This window comes from Chenopodium quinoa, unplaced genomic scaffold (assembly GCF_001683475.1).
Source record: "Chenopodium quinoa cultivar QQ74 unplaced genomic scaffold, ASM168347v1, whole genome shotgun sequence".
Lineage (NCBI taxonomy): Eukaryota > Viridiplantae > Streptophyta > Magnoliopsida > Caryophyllales > Amaranthaceae > Chenopodium > Chenopodium quinoa.
In genome coordinates, this window is record NW_018744878.1 from 5,777,993 (window position 1) to 5,799,131 (window position 21,139).

Consider the following 21,139-nt stretch of genomic DNA (forward strand, 5'->3'; position numbering starts at 1 on the left):
TATAAACAAATAATGTGAAAAAAAAGAAGAGATTTACTACTATTCAGGCTTGAAGATAATGTGAAAAATCTTGAAGTTAAATTCTCCTGCAATGCAAGGTGGAACCTTTGTACACCAGAGATACATACATTCGAATAAACCAGATTACATTCATACTAATATACTTACTAGTAGATATTTTACTAAATTACTCGTAATTTACTAGCTAAGCCGTGAAGTTATAATGAGGTACGGTTGTTTGGCAGCAACCAAACACCTTTGATTTTGGTTTTTGCTGTCTAATATTATGATTTACAAATAATTAGTAGAAGCTAGGAAACACACACTTTCAGCATTTTAATCAGAGAGCTGAATCATAGAGCATTGATCGAGATCGAGGGGGATCAACGAATTAATCAAACTTGTTATTAACCAACATGACTAAACATCCATGCCGGGATGTTAGTGTTTGTTCTGGCTGGAATTTCGGCTTCCGGGTTCGCTTGCTCCTCTAATTCTCTCATCTCCTGATAAGCACCTCTGTATGATACATGGAAAAAAAAAAACATGATTAGATATATTAATCTCTTAAGTTTATTTTAATAATTTTATGTTCCACTTCCATTTTCAAAATACTAGTACTCAATTAATAATCTTGAAACCACCCAATTCAAAACATAAATAAATTACTAAACTATGGACATTATCATATGACCTAACAAAATGGCCTTTTCAAGTACTTAATCAAGTAGGAAGTGAATTGTTAGTTAATTAAAAAAAAAAAAAAAAAAAAAACCCTTTTTTATATTCGTAGATTAATGCTCTAACTTTTCAAGATAGATAGTAAACTTAAGAGTCCAAAAATATGATAGATCTAAAATGGTTGTTACATCATTTGAGTGTTAAGATAAGGTGAAAATGCATCTTAAAACTCTTTATAAGTAACTCAATGATATGGTTCGTTGTTACATCATTTGAGTGTTAATTAAGATCTTTCGCGTATGCTAAGAGAAGAGTTGCTTACCCAATGGTGAGAGCAGGAAATGAAAATGGATTAGATGTTGGTAACATGAAGAGTTGGCTAGGGTTTTGATCGTCTTTTTGTGGTTCCTCAACCTTCTTGTCATTCTCCTTCATCTATTTCATATTGCAATGTATATATATAAGATAAATACAAGTGCAATATAAATTATCACATGCTAAAAGAAAATCAAAGATGAAATTTTATGTATAAGAAAAAAAAAATACCAGTTTAGATAATTGGTTATTTTGCTCCTGCATTGCCTTTTCCTGCCAAAAGTTTAAACTAAGCTAGTTAGTGAACTGAAAGATTTGATATTCTTAAACAAAGAAAAAAAAATATACAAATTGAAAGGTGTCGCATACTTTTTTGTGGAGCTGAGAAATGGATTCATGCATCAGTTGATTCTGCAATTTAAGACAAGAAAGTATAATTAGATATAAAGTAGCAAGTTATACATGTTTTACAAGATGAAAGGTGCAATAGTTGAGTTGAAAATAACTGTTAATAAAATGTTCGGATTTAGTTGTCATACTACTAGTTCGATAAAATTTCACTATTGCTAAAGGTAATGTGTATGTATGTAACTATATATATACCTTCTTGCTTCTGATTCTCTTAAGAGCTATGTCAAGTTGTTGCTCCAGATGTTGGAGCTCCCTCAGGCTCAATGCATCAGTATCTTCTCCTACATAATGCCTGAAATGTGCACCAATTATAAATTATTGAATAACATTGTATTTAGTCCTTAATATTAATAAATTTTCAATTCTGTGTAATTCCATAGCTATCTAATTCTTTGTAAATTGTTTGTGTTAAGCTGTAGTAATAATTAAAAAAAAATGTTAACAAAAGACAATCTCTTTTAAACTAAGGGAGTAATGGATCAAACTAAACTAGCTCCGAGAGTCTAATTTGTAATAAATCTATTTCAAGTCAAATTTCTAATTAGTGAAAACAATTAAGCAAGTCTAGTTAGGGTTCTTCATTCTAGCTAGGCCTTTATATGACTTTTTTTTAACAAAAAATATAAATAAAAAATATGTTATAAGATGAAGCAAGTATAATGGTCTAATATTTCTTAAAGTACCAACAACCAGTGGTAAAATGGTGTTAGAATCAGAAGTCTGTAAATCAAAAAGACGCTTAATGTAGCTTATTAGTACAACTAATCAGTTCCAGAGTCGATATAGAGCAGATAGATTGATAACATTCATATTCAATAGCTAATAAAGTATACTTATGTATGTAGTTATATTACTTATATGTAGAGGAAGAGATGTCAAATATTTATGCTAAATGAAGCATTACAGGTTATAACACAAAGGGAAAATTATATGATTGCAACTTGTTTTAATTAATCAACAAATTATATGTACACCAGTGTAAGCTATCATTTTCTACTCTCATAAAATTGCTAATGCAGGATAAAAACGAGGGAGATTTGTATTCATTACCTCATGTTCCTTTGTAAGACTTCGAGTCTAGCAACGAGCTTTGGATATTCCATAGCCCAGCTTCCCTAATTAGGAGTCAATGAACACCCAGAGATAATCAATTAAAAAAAGGTCAGATATTTCATTCAGCTAAAATAATAACATCATCTATTCAATTATAACATCATCTATTCAATTATATAAAGTTCTGGAATTAAACATGAAATATATATTCATTATAGCTTATTAATACCAGCATTTGTACTATGTCAAGGCAGTTTATGTCAGCTTAATTAGGTTGGCTGCTTAAGCAATAAGCATCCAAGGGAGTAAAAGTTTTGAGATGTTTTATTTCTTATGTTTTACACTACTAAGGTGTAGGTCATCTTACTCAAATTTTGGCTCATATTAGACTTTAGACAGGTGGTCAGATTCATTGTCACCCCTGTTACCCCTCTTCTCTATACGCGTGTTGAGAATACTGAGTATCGATCCTAGGACAAAGATCCTAGTGCTAACCCAACATAACCTCTCAATCAATTCACTTAGAATTCATGTTTTGCCCATTTTATATGAACTATGAAATTGATAGAAATTTTTCTTAGAAAGAATCTACTGCATGTTTTACACTTTTACATGTATACTTTGAGTACACATATTACCTACACATAATGAATTAATCAAAATAATTCTGTTACATTATATAGTACATAAGGCTTATATATTCAACCAATTGTATGAGTAATGAGTAATGAATATCAAATGTTGAAAGGTCATTTCATAGAAGGTAAATGTAACCCTTCAATATATTGTAAAGTCACATAATTAGGAATGATTAAGGTATAAAACATGTAATTAAGAGTTAACAAGAACATCGTCGTACTAATCCAGTATAATATACCTCTTGTTGGGACTCTGAATCAGTAGCAACAAGCTGTCTCTCTGCATAACAGTACCTCTCATACCTTTCCAGGATTCTTTCCATGCTGCTGCCAAAAACAGTAAGGTCTTTGTAAAATTATAATTATTATACAATTATATCAAGGAATAAATATAAAATGCTTAATATAACATGAAATATATTTACTACTATATAGTATATTGTTAGATTATGCTATGGTTTCCATGATTAAAAAGCTTTTATAATCTTTAGTGAATGTAACACTAACTAAACTCCGGATATATGTCTGTTTATAGTACATAGTGGCCCCTTAATGCTAATATTATTTCTGTTTTACACTGATTAGTGCTTACTTAAGCACACTTATAAAGTTCATCATCATTGGGACCCAAAAAAACCCTATAATTAGAAATTGATCAATCAAACCTACCTCCGCTTTTTCCAATGATCTTTAATTTCATGCTTGTAACTTTGAAAAGATAAAGAGAAAAAATAAATCTATTTCATTATAGTTGCAATAAACCAATAACATTCTAAACATAGATGGTCTTCAATTTATCTGTCAAGACTTTGACCAATGAATGAAGCTAGTTGACATTCATAGAGATATATAACTTATTGTACATAATTGATTTGTAGTATGACCGTCATAGTTATGAAACAATAAGTTTGCGTATAATTTTACAAAAGAATATTGTGTGCTCCTTAATGTATTATGTCATTTCCATGTGTGATAATATACGGGAAAAAAAAAAAAAAAACTTAGTACAAATAGAGTTGCATAAAATACAATAACTTAAGTAAAGTGGAGTGTGGACGTTTAGTTGTGTGCAGTAGTCTTGATTATTCATACAATTGCATATATAGAGAGGATTAGTGTTTGATTATTATATATACAAGCTAAGCAACGAAAGGTAGTCTGCTAAACTTGTTTTGAAATACTCGATTTTGGACAAAATGGAAGGAGAGACAATTTAGACTTTGAACTCGGTCTAATTTTCAATTGGTTCATACCAAAGAAAAAAAAAATCAAAAATAAATTTAGAAAAGTTAGATTTTAGGAAATTAAGTTCATATGAGTAAAAATTAATTTAGAACAACGGTATAGGACTTGTCAATTTGAATTGGGGAGACAAAAAATAGTTTAAGGGTATGCAAATCGGTCAGGATTTTATATATCTATATGTATTACGGAGTACTGTAGTAATTTAAGTTGATCGACAAATCAGATTACAATTTTTTTTTGCTTTAAAAGGTATTTGAAAAATCGATTAGCTAAGAGTTCGTTTGGCATCGTTGTGGTTTTCTGTTTTTTGGTTTTTTGGTTTTTAAAAGTATATGATTTATGTCACATAATGAATAAAAAGTTATTTAAACTTATTAAAATGAATATAATTTTAAAAACTGACAACAGAAAAGTGGAAACACCTTTTTCTTGTTTCCTGTTTTTGGTTTTTAGTTTTAAAAAAAATAGAAAACTAAAAACCAAAAATGATGTCAAACAAGCCCTAAGTTGCTGGATTTTTTATTCAGTCTAGTTAAGGAAATGATGCTACAAATTTGAAATTTTTTTCTCTACCAACAATAATGCAACGAATTCCTCACCCTATTTTCACTTGTTCATATTTATTAATATGAAGTTAGTCAAGTTCCAACATACACATAAGATATGGGAAAATAAGTCAAATAAAATAGGATAAGATTTAAGATGCTCAAATGAGTGAAAAAATACTACCCAAGTAGCTAGAAAGTTAAAAGTTTTTTCCTTAACAACAAAAGACAAAAATAAATAAAGTATTGATTCAACTCCAAAACAAATAAGTCTTCCTTAATTCAATTTATGATTGGAGCTTGAGACTGACCATCACTATCAAATTAAGTTATTAAATAAGCTAAGAAAATGACTAAACAAAACTCAAGTTTGTTTTTTAAGAGCCACACAAAATATAAAGGGCTAAAGATTTAGATTAAGCAACAAAATTTTAACCTAGTTCTACAAGTTGTGTACATGAATATAAAAGCCATATTTTGATAAATAATAATATTCAATTGATTTGACTAGCTCTTCGATCAAAATATTTATATATATTAAAATTCAGTCCCCAATGTAGAATTACTCCTAGATGTATTATCTCACTTATAACAATGGCGATCAGCAGCCCTTTTCATGTAACACATGATGATATATATAGAGTGACCCTAACCCTAAGTTTCATCAAAATATAACATCAATTATATGAAATAATAAAATTATTTAAATAAATAAAAGGGAAAAAGTACTAGGTTTTAAAAGGGGTGGCAAAGTTGGGAAGAGCCCCATAAAACCCACACAAAGCTCAAGATCACAAGGCTTAGCCAAAGTTTTGGACACTATTTAGATTAAGTTTGGTCCGTTATCCAAGATTTAACTTAAGAAGCACTACACAATACACTTCGATACATAATATCTGACCACTTAACTAAACTTATTGAACTTTTTATAGTATAATCCGTTACGTTATTAAAAAGTAATGGTGCACTAATATTTGTCGGTTTAAAATACCAATATGGTTTTTTTTTTTTAATTTTAAATTTTTAAATTTGAGACAGTGATTAGTTAAAATTTTACAATCCCTACTTGACAAGCTCAAAACCTTGAAGATTTATTTTAAAGTCAATAGCTTGTCCGTCAAATCTAGACAACTGGATAAAACCGATAGATAATGATCATATCCACTGGATCAAGTAGTACTAGTATTGGAAATTTTATAATTATTTTATTGCACCCAAAAAATAACAATTTTAGTAAAGATATCAGTATTAATGTTGTTATTTAATCAACAAAAAAAGTAAAATTAATAAAATTTCAAAATAATAAGGAATAATTAGTAGTCAAATCCAATGCTTAGCTCCTGCTTAAAATTTAAGCTAACATACATTTGTAGTTTGTTAACATTAGATAACCAAACATCATTAATACTTGATTTTGAATCACTAATTTAATCAACAAAAACAAAACAAAACAATCGTAAATTCGTAGCAAAAGAAGAGATTAATATGAAAATAAGATTTTGAAATGTTGTTCTCGACCAAAATGAGGGGAGAAAAAACAAGAGAGAATGTTAAGGTTCATGTACACAAAAGAGGAGAGAATTGAAGAAAATAGACATAACGAACTTCAAATTGTACATAAAATTGACATCATTCATGTCACATAGAGTTTGTTGATGATATTATATATGGAGTAAATAAATTTAATCAGTTTTTGGGTCCCCGCCCGCCTAACCTGACTAAAAAGAGTAAAAGTATGTACATCTTGACATCTTTAAACTCTGTTCCTAATCAATAAACAGAATTCATACTGGGTATCCGATAATACCATATCAAAAATCTTATATATACCGCATTAGAACACACATACACCACATTGATTTTCAAATAATTTTTTACACATCATATCATTGTTTATAAATTTAAATATAAAAAAATAAAAATCAACGCATGAAATTATAAGAAAATGAAGAAACAAACCTGGAGTCAGTACTAGCATACTCAAAAAGTTTGCCTTTAGTAGAAAAAACAATCAAAGCAACTTCAGCATCACAAAGAACAGAGATCTCATGAGCTTTCTTCAACAACCCAGATCGCCTCTTTGAGAATGTTACTTGTCTACTAATCTTATTTTCGATCCGCTTTAACTCAACTTTACCCCTCCCCATTTTCCCTAATTCGAGATTTATTATTACTTTTTTCAATTTCTCCCGGTTAAATAAGTATATAAGACGACCACCACAAATTAAACTTGGATACACATATTTTGATGTACAAATTTTTATATTTGTCCCAAATTAAAATATATCAAGACTTCCTAGTAAAACCCTTGTTTTTTTAAAAATAAAAATAAAATAGTAGTAAAAACATTTAATTTTTCAATAGACGAGAGAAAATGAAGAAAAAAATGACCAATAAGAGAACATGGTTGGTTTCTATTTATGAATGGAGGGAATGAAGTGGAAGTGAGATTTTATTTGTAGGGGAGAATGAAAATGAAAGGAAGTGTTGGTAAAACTTACTAGAGAAAGGGTATGCTTGTTAAAGATAGTTTCTCAAGAAGAGGGAATTTATGGTAAAAGGGTAGTTTTGGGAAAACTAGGTTGTTTATGCTGTCGCTTTTGTATTGGTTGTTAACAAAATTATGGAGCATATATACAAGATTTACAAGGTACTAGTACTACTCTCTCTTTTAGTTTTTTTTTTTTAGATTTTATTTTGCCAAAATTGTCTATGCTATATTTACTTTTATGAATGTCTTCTATGGAGTACTCACTCTCCTTGTTATGTTCAATTTGCTGTGAATTTATCTGAACTTATATAGTTATATGGAATACTACTTGAGCAGTCGATTTTGAATATGAGCTTTATAAATTAAACCTATTCAAAGTACTTGTGTTGTTATTGGTCGGAATGAACTTGTTAGCTCGTATTTAACGCTGTTAACTCTAATCTTAAAACGGGATAAGATTTTTAAATAGCTTATGTTTTTAAGATGAATAGACAATAGTTTATTATTTTTTTTTTTTTGAAACCCCATAGTTTATTACTTTATTACTTGGTGCTTAAGGTCAAAATGATAATCAAAAGTCACTTTTTTTTTTGTTTTTTTGTTATAACTTTATATCTAAGAGGAGTTCATTACATAAGTTTTTATGTTGTTTTGTCTGTTTGTGGTTAGTGTCAAGGCAGTTATCACATAAATGCATAATTCGTAGTTGTTAATGACTCTCAGTATTGACGATACTAAAAATGAGTCAATGGAAGAAAACATTAAAGTGATGGTCGTGGTGAACTGGCAAATAAAAGAGAGAATGGCTAATTAATCAAATTATGTATGAACTTTGGCAAAATTTACTGTTAATAATCTTGCCGTCTAATTTGACATTAAATTATTTTAATCCCTAAACTTATAAAGATTTTAACAAAAATCTTATAAATAGTGATGTTTATATTCTTAAAAATATTATTTTACATATTTTTCTCCATTTAATTTCAAAAACTATAAATTTGTCTCTTAAATCCCCTAAATTGATTAATTTATTCAATTTATTAGTCTCAACAAGTACTTAAAATGCAATTTCGTCTCAATTTAAACATTTAGATTTCTAAAACTCAATATTTTTATCATTTCCTCGCTAAATCAAAGTAGCTTTACTAAAGTTTCAAACTTTGTACAGGTACACAACATACATAATCAAAGTGCATTGCTTTCACTAGAATTCCTAGCATATCCAAACATTTACTCCGTAGTATTGAAAGAATTGACTTGGGTAACTTGAAAAAAAAAAAAAAAAAAAAAAAAAACCTTGAGTTCCTATTCATAGTCAATATAATTAAATGGCTTAATTATTTGTTAAAAATTTAGTACTGCTTTTATTCTCAAAACTAGTGTTCACACTTCTCCTTGTAATAATTATAACAAGCTCTTTAATGGTACTACGCAGTACTTTGCAATAATTCACTTCTTCAGTTCTTCCTATGAGAAATGTATTTACGTATTTGCAATAATGGAACTTGTGCCTATTATTTTAGCCAATAAAAACATGTCAAATTAGATTTGTATGTAGGGACCACATACAACAATTGTATGTGTAGCCTATGCCGTAGCGGTATCTTGTGAAAACACACTATTGAGTATTAAGGTAGGTTGTTGTAATTATTGTAAGTTTTATCATGAACTCATTGGATAGTATGTAACAACTTAGTTGAGGAGCTATTACTCTTGTGTTTAATAACCACTCCATTTAATGAGTGATCTCAATTTTTCTATGATTTCCTCTCCTTTAAATTAACTATCACTTTCACTTTCATTTTATGTAGAGGCAGGACTACAAATGCTAACACTGAAAATGATTCGGTGCATTTTTATTATATTGGGCCCTAATCATTTCTTTAAGGAAAAATATTTTACTTAATTATAATTTTTATGATAAAATTGAAGATTCGATAATTAATTAACAAGTTTTCTCTTTACTTTGTATAAGTAAATTTAAAAAATGGGGCCCTCTTATAGTAGTTTCACTTAGGGGCTCTATTCAACCGACCACCCCACACATGCTCAAAACCACCCCTATTTTTATGCGGTAATAAATTACTTCCTCTTTTTTTAGGTATAATGTACACAATAATAGTTTGGCTTTTATATACTGTATAATTTTGTACATAACATTCTCACTTTAATCAAAAATTTATACAATTAAATAAATTTTACAAAGTAATAATAAGGTTTATGTAGTTAATTTAATATAAGTAAAAATCAAGTCCATAAGCTATTTTATCATTGGAACATTTTTAATCAAAGTTCCCTTCATAATATAAATTCACTTAACACGAATACAAGATTATACTGGTTTAACATAAACCTGTCCGGTTCTCGATGATAAAACTTCAATACTTCCTAAGTTCTAAAAATATTGCACCACATAGATTTTTATACTTGTCATCGCAGGAGTTTAATCGTTTATATGTTCAACTTTTTAAAAAAATGAAATCATAGTAAAAAATATAACAATGTGGTGCAATATTTGTCATCACAATTAGGCCTATTCACTTCACCTTTAAAAAAAATATATTTGGTAAAATTAATTTTAGGGTTTGTTTAGTTCAGCTTAATTTCAATTCAATTCAATTTAGTTCAGCTCCTAGTTTTCTTCTCTCATAAAATATTCAGTTCAGCTCATAATTTCCTTCTCTCATAAAATATTCAGTTCAGCTCATAATTTCCTTCTCTCATAAAATATTCAGTTCAGCTCATAATTTCCTTCTCTCATAAAATATTCAGTTCAGTTTAGTTCAGCTCCTAATTTCCTTCTCTCATAAAATATTCAGTTCATTTCAACTCCAATCAGTTCAGTACATTCAATTAAGCTCAATTCAGTAAATGTGAATAGACTCTAAATTCAGTAAAAATAAGGTCAGTTCAGTAAAAAAAAATTCAGTTAAATAACTATAAAAAAAAATATATATGCGTATTTTTTCTGTTTTTATTTTTATAGTTGCAACACTTCTCTTTTTACACTTGTCTATCTATGAATGATTTCAATCATTAATATCTTTAACTACGAATATGTAAAAATTATAAATATTTGATATTAAAGTAGTACTCCCTTCATTTTAATTACTTGCTCCATTTCTACTTTTTGCACTATTGATCATTTGTGATACTTTGAGTAATGTCTGTGATTTATATATAAGAAAAAATATAGTCTTGTAGATACTTATTGAAATTGTTAGAATTTATGCTTATCAAACATTAAAGATATCAATGATCAAAGATTAGCTTGATATACGTGTCTAAGAAAAATGGATCAAGTACTTAAAAACAAATGTAGTATAAATTGAGGCGAATCTAAGATATCACATGACTATTTTTTGCTTAGATATAAATCATCAAATCTACTAAGTAATAAAAGAAAATAGAAAAAGTAGTAAAAAAAAAAAATTGATAAAAATAATTTCAATTCAGTAAAAATAATTTCAATCCTTTAAACATAATAAGAAGTAAACATAGTCTTATTACGGTGTAATATATCGAAAGCAGATTGGTTAATCTTAAAACGAGAGAAGAGAGTGGCTTAGTTGGGATGTGTTGTCGAGAAGTGAATGGGAGTGTACAAAAAATGTGGTTAATATTGACAGCTAATTAAGAAGGTCGTGAGAAATCACTGTTCATTCTTCAATCTTTTCCATCAGATAATAGTACCTCTTCTTCCTTTCTGACCGTTTTCGTTTCGCTTCCTAATTGGACGCTGCTCTTTTTCTATTTCTTTTTCCTTTTTTTTTTTGGCTGTTTCATTTTTACATGCTACTGTAATATTGCATATCACGTACATAACAGTCATCATCATCTTTTTTACCTGTTTTTTACTACGTATGTCAGCCAGATTTATAACATCATTTTTTTATTTTAGTTAATTAACTACGAGTATTTAACATATAAACTTAATGCTTTTTTGGTTGCACTTGTAATTTTGTTTGACATTTGTAGTACATAGTATAATTTATTAGATCCCTTAGACTCTATTCATATTTACTGAACTGAACTGATTATAGATGAACTGAACTGAAATTAAGCTGAAATGAACAGGCCCTTATAACATCATTTTTTTTAATTAACTATGAGTATTTAACATAAACTTAAAGCTTTTTTGGCTGCACTTGTAATCTTGTTTGACATTTGTAGTACGAACTAGAATTTTTTAGATCCCTTATTATTTGGTTAACATAAATAATGTTTACAAAATTGAAGAATTGCAAGTTCTTAAGAATTTTGAGTTTCTACATAAATCATAATTTGCATGAAAGGTAAATTCTCTCATGTCCAAAAAAAAAAAAAAAAAAAAAAAAAAAAAAACATGTATGACAAATTGCAATGAAATTTTCAAGCTTTATCTTGCCTTATGTTGTTACTCCTCACACATTGAATATTTTATATACTTTGTAGTTTGTAATGTATTTTAACAAAAGTATTACTCCGTAATTTAATGATCAAATAAATGCATGATAAATTGTCCAAAAAGTGAAAAATACAATATTTAATTTCATTTAAAAGTAAAAACAATTCATTAATAAATTGTCATACAACATTTACAAAAGGAATATGAATTATACAAAATACATTAATCAATTTGATTGATAATGGATTATCTTCAAAACTACAACTGCAATCATCGAAAATATCTTGTACTCCGTACTGTAGGACATATTTTTACTCTTATACACATATCACTGAACGACTTATTATATGATTAAAACAAGTAGCAAAAACGACTTATATTTTAAATTAAAGGAGGACGATACATCAACGTTTAGACTTTTGATCCTTATACATCTTTCCAACATAAATTCTAATCAATAATGGAACACACATGGAAAAAGAAAATTACTACAAACTCTTCTTTTTAAAGGCCTTCAACTTAGACAGCAATATTTACATTTGATTTTCTTTCCCTAATGTTTGTATTAGATTATGTAAATTATTGTGTATTCCCTAAGTGTATATTCTCTAGGTTCACTCCCCTTTCACTCCCCTTTCACCTTTGCATTAATTATTTCTATGTTCACACTCCTTAATCATAGCTTAGTGTCTTGTGTAATCTTTGTATTTATACACTTACCAATAATGGAATACGGGAGGGGATTATTTCCTACATGGTATCAGACTAGGTTTTCTCCCTCTAGCTTCTCTCTCCTCTTCTCTCTCTAACCGTCTCTCTGTTTTCTCTTTTTCACCATGGGTTACTCACCTAAAACTCCAAAAGCTTCCCCCTTCCATCCTGCTTTTACCGTCACCAACATCAAGAGCGTAATTCCAATTGTCCTCCAGATGGACCGTGCTCAGTACATCTCTTGGGTTGAGCTCTTTACAATCAACGCACGATCCCATCAAGTGTTGGAACACATTCTACCTTCCCCTGACAAAACTGACAATTCCTCTTCTCTTTCAAACACTGACCCTGAACTTTGGACTCGCCTCGACGCTCTTGTCCTTCAATGGATATACAACACCATCTCCAATGACCTCCTCAATACCATTCTCAAACCAAAATCCACCGCCGAGGCCGCGTGGGGGCGATTGAAAGATGTCTTCTAGGACAATCAAACGAATCGTGCCGTTCAACTCGAAACCGAATTCTCACAAATCGATTTGAACAATTTTCCTAATATCTCTACTTATTGCCAACACATTAAGATGCTTGCGAATCAACTCGCAAATGTTGGTGCCAAGGTCTCCGAGCATCGCCTCGTCATTACTCTCGTGCGTGGCCTTCCAAAGGCATACGGCAATGTGGCTGCCCTTCTTCAGCAATCCGACCCTCCTGTTCCGTTTCAGAAAGCACGTTCCATGCTCTTATTGGAGGAATCTCGACAGGCGAATCAGGCTACCAATGAAGCAAATGCTTCGGGCTCCGCTCTTCTTGTTGCGGGTAACTCTTCACCCAACCATGAATTTCACTCAACCCCTGCTAATCATGGAAATCGCAATCAACAAAAACAATACAATGGTGGTCGCGGTGGTAGTCGCGGCGGCAACAACAACAAAGGCCGCAACAATGGTGGCCGGAATAACAAGGGCCGCGGCGGCCGTGGCTCCGGGCAACAGCCGCAACGCCAACAACCACCGCAATGGAATGACACCCAAGGGTGGCAATTCCCACCTTGGGCTGCCTGGGGTCCTACTCCATGGGCCGTCCCCCCATGCCCATACCCAACTTCTCAATGGGCCCGACCTCCTGCTGGGCCAAGGATTCACCAACTAGGCATCTTAGGCCCAAGACCACAGCAACACCAACAATCTGCCTTCTCTTCTCAAACTCCCTCATCAGTCGGGTATGCTCCTACGGATGTCGAAGCGGCTCTTCACACTCTCTCTTTGACTCCTCCCGATGAGAATTGGTACATGGACACCGGAGCTACATCTCACATGACTTCTCAACAAGGTACTCTCTCGTCTTATTTTAATTTGAGCAATAATCGAAATATTATAGTTGGTAATGGTAGTGGCATTCCTATTCGTGGTTTTGGGCAAACTTCCCTCCCTCCCTTTACCTTAAAAAATGTTCTCCATGCCCCTAATCTCATAAAAAATCTTATCTCTGTCCGAAAATTCACTTGTGACAATTTAGTTTCAATTGAGTTTGATCTGTTTGGTTTTTCTGTGAAGGACCTTGATGAGTGACATTTATGTCACTCTTAGGGGTAGTATTTAGGTCTTTTTCCTCTTATTTTTCTTAGGTTTTTCCACCTCATTATCCTCTTATGGCTTCTTTTTGTGTCGATGAAAATTAATGCTTATTTTGATAATCTTTATGCATTATTTTATCATCCCCATGCTCTCGTGAACTTTGGTATCTTCTGCAGGTTCCGTGACAGTCCTATGCACGGTGGGAGGCCCCTTGGCCAAGCATGGAAGCCATGGACAAAGGAAAGAGGGGCAAAAGGGAAGGAGAGGAAGCAAGAAAAGGAAGTGCAAGAGGAGGTGTGGCCGAACCTCTGAAAGGTCCGGTCGAACCTTGGTGTGGTCAAACTTTTCAAAAGTTCGACCGAACCTCCAGGGTGCAGTGAAGGCAGTGTCAAACCTGTTTTCAGCAATTTTGCAGGAGAGGTCGAACCTCAAAAGTTCGACCAAACAAGGATCAGGGAGGTTCGACCGAACCTACACATGGTTCGACCGAACCTACCCTGAGTCCGACCGAACTTACCCATAGTTCGGTCGGACCTTTTCCCGATCTCAGCCGATTTTGTACGGACTATTTAAGGTCCTTTTGAGGTCGTTTAAAAGAAGACGGGAGAAGCAGGACAGTAGCCTAGTTTTCAGAAACCTCCCTTAGTTTGGAACATTCCTTAGGATTAATTTAGCTTAGTTTTCATCAAATCAAATCATTGTATTAGTGAAATTCAAGAATTATTCTCAAAGTTGGGCAATTTGTATTCAACATTTGAAGCTTCAATTAGTAATTTCTCCAACCTTCTTCCTTTTAATTTCAGATTTCATTTGGTATTTGCATGTTATTTAAATCTTCTTAGTTCTTGGTAATTTGTTATTGGATGATAGTTATTTCAATTGTTAACCACTTTTCCCCAATTATTGAAGTATTTAGAACCCTAATTCTTGATTGCATGTTGATAAACATGAGTTGTGAGTAGTTTTCTTGCTAGGGGTTGGGTGAAGCTCGACCTTTTTGGGTTAACTATGCAAATGTGGGAGAAGCATTGATGTTTGTATTGCAATTAAATTGATTATATGAGATTGCTTGTTAGTTCCTCATGATAGGTTTAGCTACCCTTGACTAAGGAGCTTGATAGTATGATATGCCTAATTTGACATGGAAGTGTAAATTGAGTACGTCATTACTTATTGTAATTTGATTATGTATCATCTATTGCTAAACTAATGAGGAATCTAAGTTTAGTAGTGTGAGTTGTTTTCTAATTGCATGAGGTTGATTTTACATATAGTCCTTGCTATATCTTGTCTATTTTACTCCCCGTTTGCCTATTTGCCTTGGTTGAGCGGATCTCATTCCCTAGTATCTTTAATTCATTGATTTAGCACCATAGTTTGTTTGTCTTCTTGACGAACCCCTATTCACCAATTGACTTCGAGCTAGCTTAAGTGTAAAGATCTTTGGCAATCATATCCTGTTCCTTGTGGACCGAACTCTTACTTGTCATTATGCTTGGTTTGTAAGGTGTTTGTTAATAAATGTGTTTGATTGAGTGTGGAATGTACGACCGTTCGCACGCCCATCAGACCTCCGGACGGGGACCATTCGTATGAGATGTACTAGCTCGGGGGAGCTATATCCTTTCACCTCCACCACTACTCACGCCTCACCACCCACCACCCTTGCCGCCATCTCCTATACTTTGTGGCATGATCGCCTAGGTCACCCCGGCTCTCTTGTTTTGGACTCTCTCAAGAAGAATAATTTTATTCAATGTAATGGGAATTTGAAATCTACTGTTTGTTCTTCTTGTATTTTTGGGAAACATGTCAAACTTCCTTTTTATTCATCCACTACATGTACTACTTTGCCATTTGATATTTTGCATAGTGACATTTGGACTTCCCCGAAACTTAGTAGTGCGGGACATCACTATTATGTGTTATTTTTGGATGATTTCTCTAATTTTCTTTGGACTTTTCCAATTGCTAGAAAGTCTCAAGTTCATTCTCTCTTCCTCCAATTAAACGCTTATGCTAAAAATCAATTTGAGCGTCATATTAAGTGTTTTCAATGTGAATGGTAAAGAATATGATAATGATTCTTTTCGTAATTTTTGTGTCTCTAATGGTATGGTCTTCCGCTTCTCTTGTCCCCACACTTCACCTCAAAACGGCAAAGCCGAAAGAAAGATTCGTACCATCAATAACACAATCCGCACTCTTCTTTCTCACTCTTCCATGCCACCTTCTTTTTGGCATCATGCACTCCAAATGGCCAAGTATCTTCACAACATACTTCCCACAAAACTTCTAGCCTACGACTCACCCACAAATATTCTATTTCAACAAAACCCCTCATACTCTCACTTACGGGTTTTTGGGTGTCTTTGCTACCCTCTCTTTCCCTCTACTACTATCAACAAACTCCAACCTCGTTCCACACCTTGTGTGTTTTTAGGCTATCCTCCTAATCACCGTGGCTATAAGTGTTATGACATGTCCACTCGAAAAATTTTCATCTCCCGTCATGTGATTTTTGATGAAAATCAATTTCCCTTTGCTAAAATTCACTCCCCGTTACCTACTGACTACGACTTCCTCGATGATGGTCTTCTTCCAATTTAGCTCATCAAATTCACACTCAGTCCAGTCCAAACTCCACGGCCCAGACGCCTCCCCCTCCTCTCTCTCCTACGGCCCAAAACACTCCAGCGCAAACTCCTCTCATCTTTGGCTCTCCACACCGCCACACTCCTTCCTCTTCAGTGGGCTCACCATCCCCTAGGCCCACCAGACGCCACTCCAACCCAACTCACTTTGGGTCATTCCCCATCTCTACCCCCATTAGCCCAACTGATCAGGCCCAACCTACACCTCCTCCTCCTACTACAGCCCAATCTCAGTTGGGCCAGCAACCAAGCAAGCCCGTCCCTCCTCCTTTGGCTGTACGGACCAGGGCTTCTCATGGGATATACAAACCCAAAAATATCTTTGATCTTAGTTGTCAAGCTACTCCATCCCCTTTGCCCAAAAATCCAATTGCTGCCCTTTCCGACCCGAATTGGAAAAATGCCATGATGATTGAATTCGATGCTCTAATTAAAACTAAGATGTGGGAGTTGGTGCCCCGTCCTCCAAATGTTAATGTTATTCCTTGCATGTGGCTTTATAAACATAAAAAGGATGCTAATGGTGTTTTTGAGAGGCACAAAGCCCATCTTGTGGTTAATGGCAGGAATCAATAGGTGGGAGTTGATTGCGATGAAACTTTCAGCCCGATGGTCAAACCGGCAACAATTAGAACTGTTCTCAGCATTGCTCTTTCCAAGTCATGATCCATTCATCAAATGGATGTCAAGAATGCCTTCTTCAATGGTGATATTTCTGAAACTGTCTACATGCATCAACCACCGGGCCTACGTGACAAAACTAAACCGGGTCATGTGTGTCTCCTAAAGATGGCTCTCTATGGGCTCAAACAGGCTCCGCGGGCTTGGTATCACCGCTTTGCCTCTTTTGTTGCTACAATTGGCTTCTCTCACAGTAAATCGGAAAATTCTCTCTTCATTTATTCTCATGGCAAGGATTTGGCATACATCCTTTTCTATGTCGACGACATTGTTCTCACCTCCTCTTCCGATGATCTTCGTCTATCTATTATGACTCGCTTGTGCTCCGAATTTTCTATGACTGATCTCGGGCCCTTGAGCTCTTTTCTTGGTATCTCGGTTGTTCGGCATTCGGGTGGTATGTTTTTATCTCAAAAATCCTATGCTACGGATATTCTAGCTCGGGCCAAAATGTCTTCTTGTAAACCTTTAGCAACACCGGTAGACACCAAGGCAAAGTTAAGCTCCACTTCCGGCCCCCCCACCGACGATCCGACACTATATTGAAGCCTTGCCGGAGCTCTTCAATACTTGACTTTCACTCGCCCCGACATCTCTTACGCCGTCCAACAAATTTGCTTGTATATGCACGACCCTAGGAAGGAACACATGGCTTCTATTCGCCGCATTTTACGATACATCCAAGGCACCATATCCTACGGGCCGCACCTGTACAACTCACCCACCACCGGCCTTATTTCTTACTCAGACGCGGACTGGGGTGGCTGCCCAGATACGCGCCGATCCACCTCCGGATTTTGCGTCTATCTTGGGGAAAATTTGATCTCATGGTCCGCAAAACGGCAACCCACTCTCTCAAAGTCAAGTGCCGAGCCGAATACCGTGGTGTTGCAAATGTTGTTGCCGAATCTTGTTGGCTACGCAACCTCCTTCTCGAGCTTCACTGTCCCATCAAGAAAGCCACAATTGTTTATTGTGACAATGTTAGTGCGGTTTATCTCTCGGGCAACCCGGTTCAACACCAACGAACCAAACATATCGAGATGGACATCCATTTTGTGCGTGAAAAGGTTGCTCTTGGTCAAGTTCGTGTTCTTCATGTTCCCTCTCGATATCAAATTGCGGACATCTTCACCAAAGGTCTTCCGCAACTCCTCTTTGAAGACTTTCGAAACAGTCTTAGCGTCCGACCATCTCCCGCTTCGACTGCGGGGGTATATTAGATTATGTAAATTATTGTGTATTCCCTAAGTGTATATTCTCTAGGTTCACTCCCCTTTCACCTTTGCATTAATTATTTCTATGTTCACACTCCTTAATCATAGCTTAGTGTCTTGTGTAATCTTTGTATTTATACACTTACCAATAATGGAATACGGGAGGGGATTATTTCCTACAGTTTGGATTGAGATGTGCTTTTCGAACCTTTTTTTTTAAGAAGGATAATTGTAATAGTAACTAGTAACAGGAAGAATGGTAATACGAATAATAGTCAACCTGTCCATTTCAATTGGAGCTTATCCAATGAAACTAATCAAGTACAATTAAGCGCTTAAGTATGAAAATTACAACCTAGATAGCCATCAAATGGTGATATTTTCACTATTACCATAAGCAAATTGTATTAGATGATGAATTGATGACATAAGACATTTAAAATCTTTCAAATCTATAAGTCTTAAATTTTTGTCACGCACCTCATAATTAAACATTAGAATTCTTTATTAGGATTATTTCAAATCTTTTATTTGAAATTACTTAGAGTTTGTGTATGTTCGATTCCAAAACCATCGTGGCCACGTCTAAGCACCGTGTACGCTCATTTCAAGTGTACAACCTTATACATGTGCTCCTTAGATGTCTACATATACAAAGCTCGCGCTTTAGCCTGCTCATGCTCCGACAACCCGGCCTTACGCCACCACTCGTAATTCGTGACAACCATCCACATAAACCGATCAACACATACTAAATTTGGGTTTTGAAGTCTGGACTCAGGAGTGTGTTTGAGACACCACCTTGTCTGATCCATTTAGGCCTAGTATCTGTAGACCTCTGGGGTTTTAGACTTTAGTATCTTGAACGTTACTAAAAATATTCTACTTACCATTTACGTACATACTTTTAATCATCAACTCTTAAAAATTAAAATTACCCCCACCTTCAATCGAAATCAAGCTAAATTGAATTTGCATTGTTATTAATAATTCAGATAATATATTGTCAATTTGTCATATTTATTTATTTGTATAATATATATATATATATATATATATATATATATATATATACCTTCCCCTCACTTTTTAATTTTTTTTTTTGCTTATTTTGTTACTTTTTTTATTATCCCTTATCTTCAGTTGGAAATTTTCTTCATTCATTTGACTTAATTACCTTTTACAAGCACTGATTTCGCCATCCTAGTAGCTATTAGCAATCTCTTTCGATCTGTCAAATTGCTACATTTTATTCTTAAGGTACTAAAATTTGTTGCCGTTGGTGCGTACTTTGGTAGCTTGGCAATGTGTCTTTCTTGGCCACAATCACTCTTTCTCAATAGAATTTTCATTAAATACCCGAGTGCACGTATAGTGTAAACCCATATCTATCCGTATAGTGCAATGTTTAGTCTTTTAAAATTAGATAAAAATGTTTATTCCATGCACCAAATTTTATTTTATCTAAACTTATCTGAGATTCACTAAACTAACTAATTTAAATCAATCGAACTTGAGATCGAGTATCCCTTGCTCTTCCTGAATTTATCATATTTGATCATATATATCTTTATCTAAACTTTTTTTTTAATCTAAAATAATATTAAGCGAAATAAGGTAAAATGAACTCATCATTTGACAAATTGAACTATTGAAGTAACCAGCTTGTTTATATAAATAAATACTTCTAGTAAAAGCATCAATTTATTCCTGATTGAAATCTTGAAACGTGTCTATATGTAAGATAAAATCGAAATTTTATGAGGTAATCTAAAAAATAAATATCAAATTAATATCATCAAATCATCTTTGTTGTTTTAGTCTTCTTCTCCTTTATTTTGCTATGACCACTCGTTATCCTTCTATTATAACTTTAATTTGTTCAGTTTGCCTCATACATAGTGGTCACTCAGTTGGGATTATTTGTAAAGTCTTAGTCTAAGGCAAAATGCCTTCATATTCCATTCTACTCTTAAAAAAAACATCATTCTATCTTGGAATTTCTTATTTCAAACATATAATTCAATTAACTGACGACAGTTGGAAGGAAAAAAAAAAGCTATTATAATTCACTATACAATGAGAATCAATGAATCTTATTTTGTTTCCTATGCTATTACATAACAATCGAAGAAACTACTTTATTAAGTTGCGCGAACACAATAAATATCATCCCTAAAGGTAACAAAAGGATCATTCAGGTTAGACTCGATGTAGGTTATATTCGATTATTCGTTTAAGATCACTTATTTCTATTACCAAAATAGAATGGAGTATTAGGAGCCGGCCAGTTTAAGTCTAAGGTTTGCTTTGGAATAACGCATCCTTCTAAAAAAGATTAACTACAAACTAAAACCATTCATAAAAATTCTCTTATTTAAAGCCTTGGATCATATTTCATGGCTAAATTCAAGGATATCAAAGCATATGTTCTTTGGTGGTCCAAGTTTATATTATATATATACTAGATTATATTAAAATGTAACACATCTAATTGTACTAAACTTTGGGTACAAAAAGCTAATACATGGTT

The 21,139-nt window shown here is 33.2% G+C and overlaps 3 protein-coding genes across 4 annotated transcripts; 2 read left to right on the forward strand and 1 right to left on the reverse strand.

Moving 5' to 3' along the window:
* Positions 1 to 49: 49 nt before the first annotated feature.
* Positions 50 to 7,623, reverse strand: LOC110705777 (truncated transcription factor CAULIFLOWER A-like). 2 transcript variants are annotated; one of them, XM_021883708.1, is made up of 8 exons: positions 6,848 to 7,623; positions 3,338 to 3,425; positions 2,458 to 2,522; positions 1,600 to 1,699; positions 1,366 to 1,407; positions 1,228 to 1,269; positions 1,004 to 1,116; positions 50 to 519 (listed from the first exon to the last, which is right to left on the reverse strand). In XM_021883708.1, the coding sequence occupies exons 1-8, from the start codon at positions 7,033 to 7,035 to the stop codon at positions 408 to 410; spliced, it is 750 nt and encodes a 249-aa protein (XP_021739400.1). In that variant the 5' UTR covers positions 7,036 to 7,623; the 3' UTR covers positions 50 to 407. The 2 variants fall into 2 exon arrangements, with proteins under 2 accessions (XP_021739400.1, XP_021739401.1); XM_021883709.1 differs by having other exon boundaries at positions 3,338 to 3,422; positions 6,848 to 7,611.
* Positions 7,624 to 12,602: 4,979 nt separating this feature from the next.
* Positions 12,603 to 12,962, forward strand: LOC110705277. The gene has a single exon (XM_021883118.1). It carries the CDS (start codon positions 12,603 to 12,605, stop codon positions 12,960 to 12,962), a length of 360 nt encoding a protein of 119 aa, XP_021738810.1.
* A 99-nt stretch (positions 12,963 to 13,061) lies between these two features.
* Positions 13,062 to 14,048, forward strand: LOC110705278. The gene has a single exon (XM_021883119.1). It carries the CDS (start codon positions 13,062 to 13,064, stop codon positions 14,046 to 14,048), a length of 987 nt encoding a protein of 328 aa, XP_021738811.1.
* The last annotated feature ends 7,091 nt before the right edge of the window (positions 14,049 to 21,139 follow it).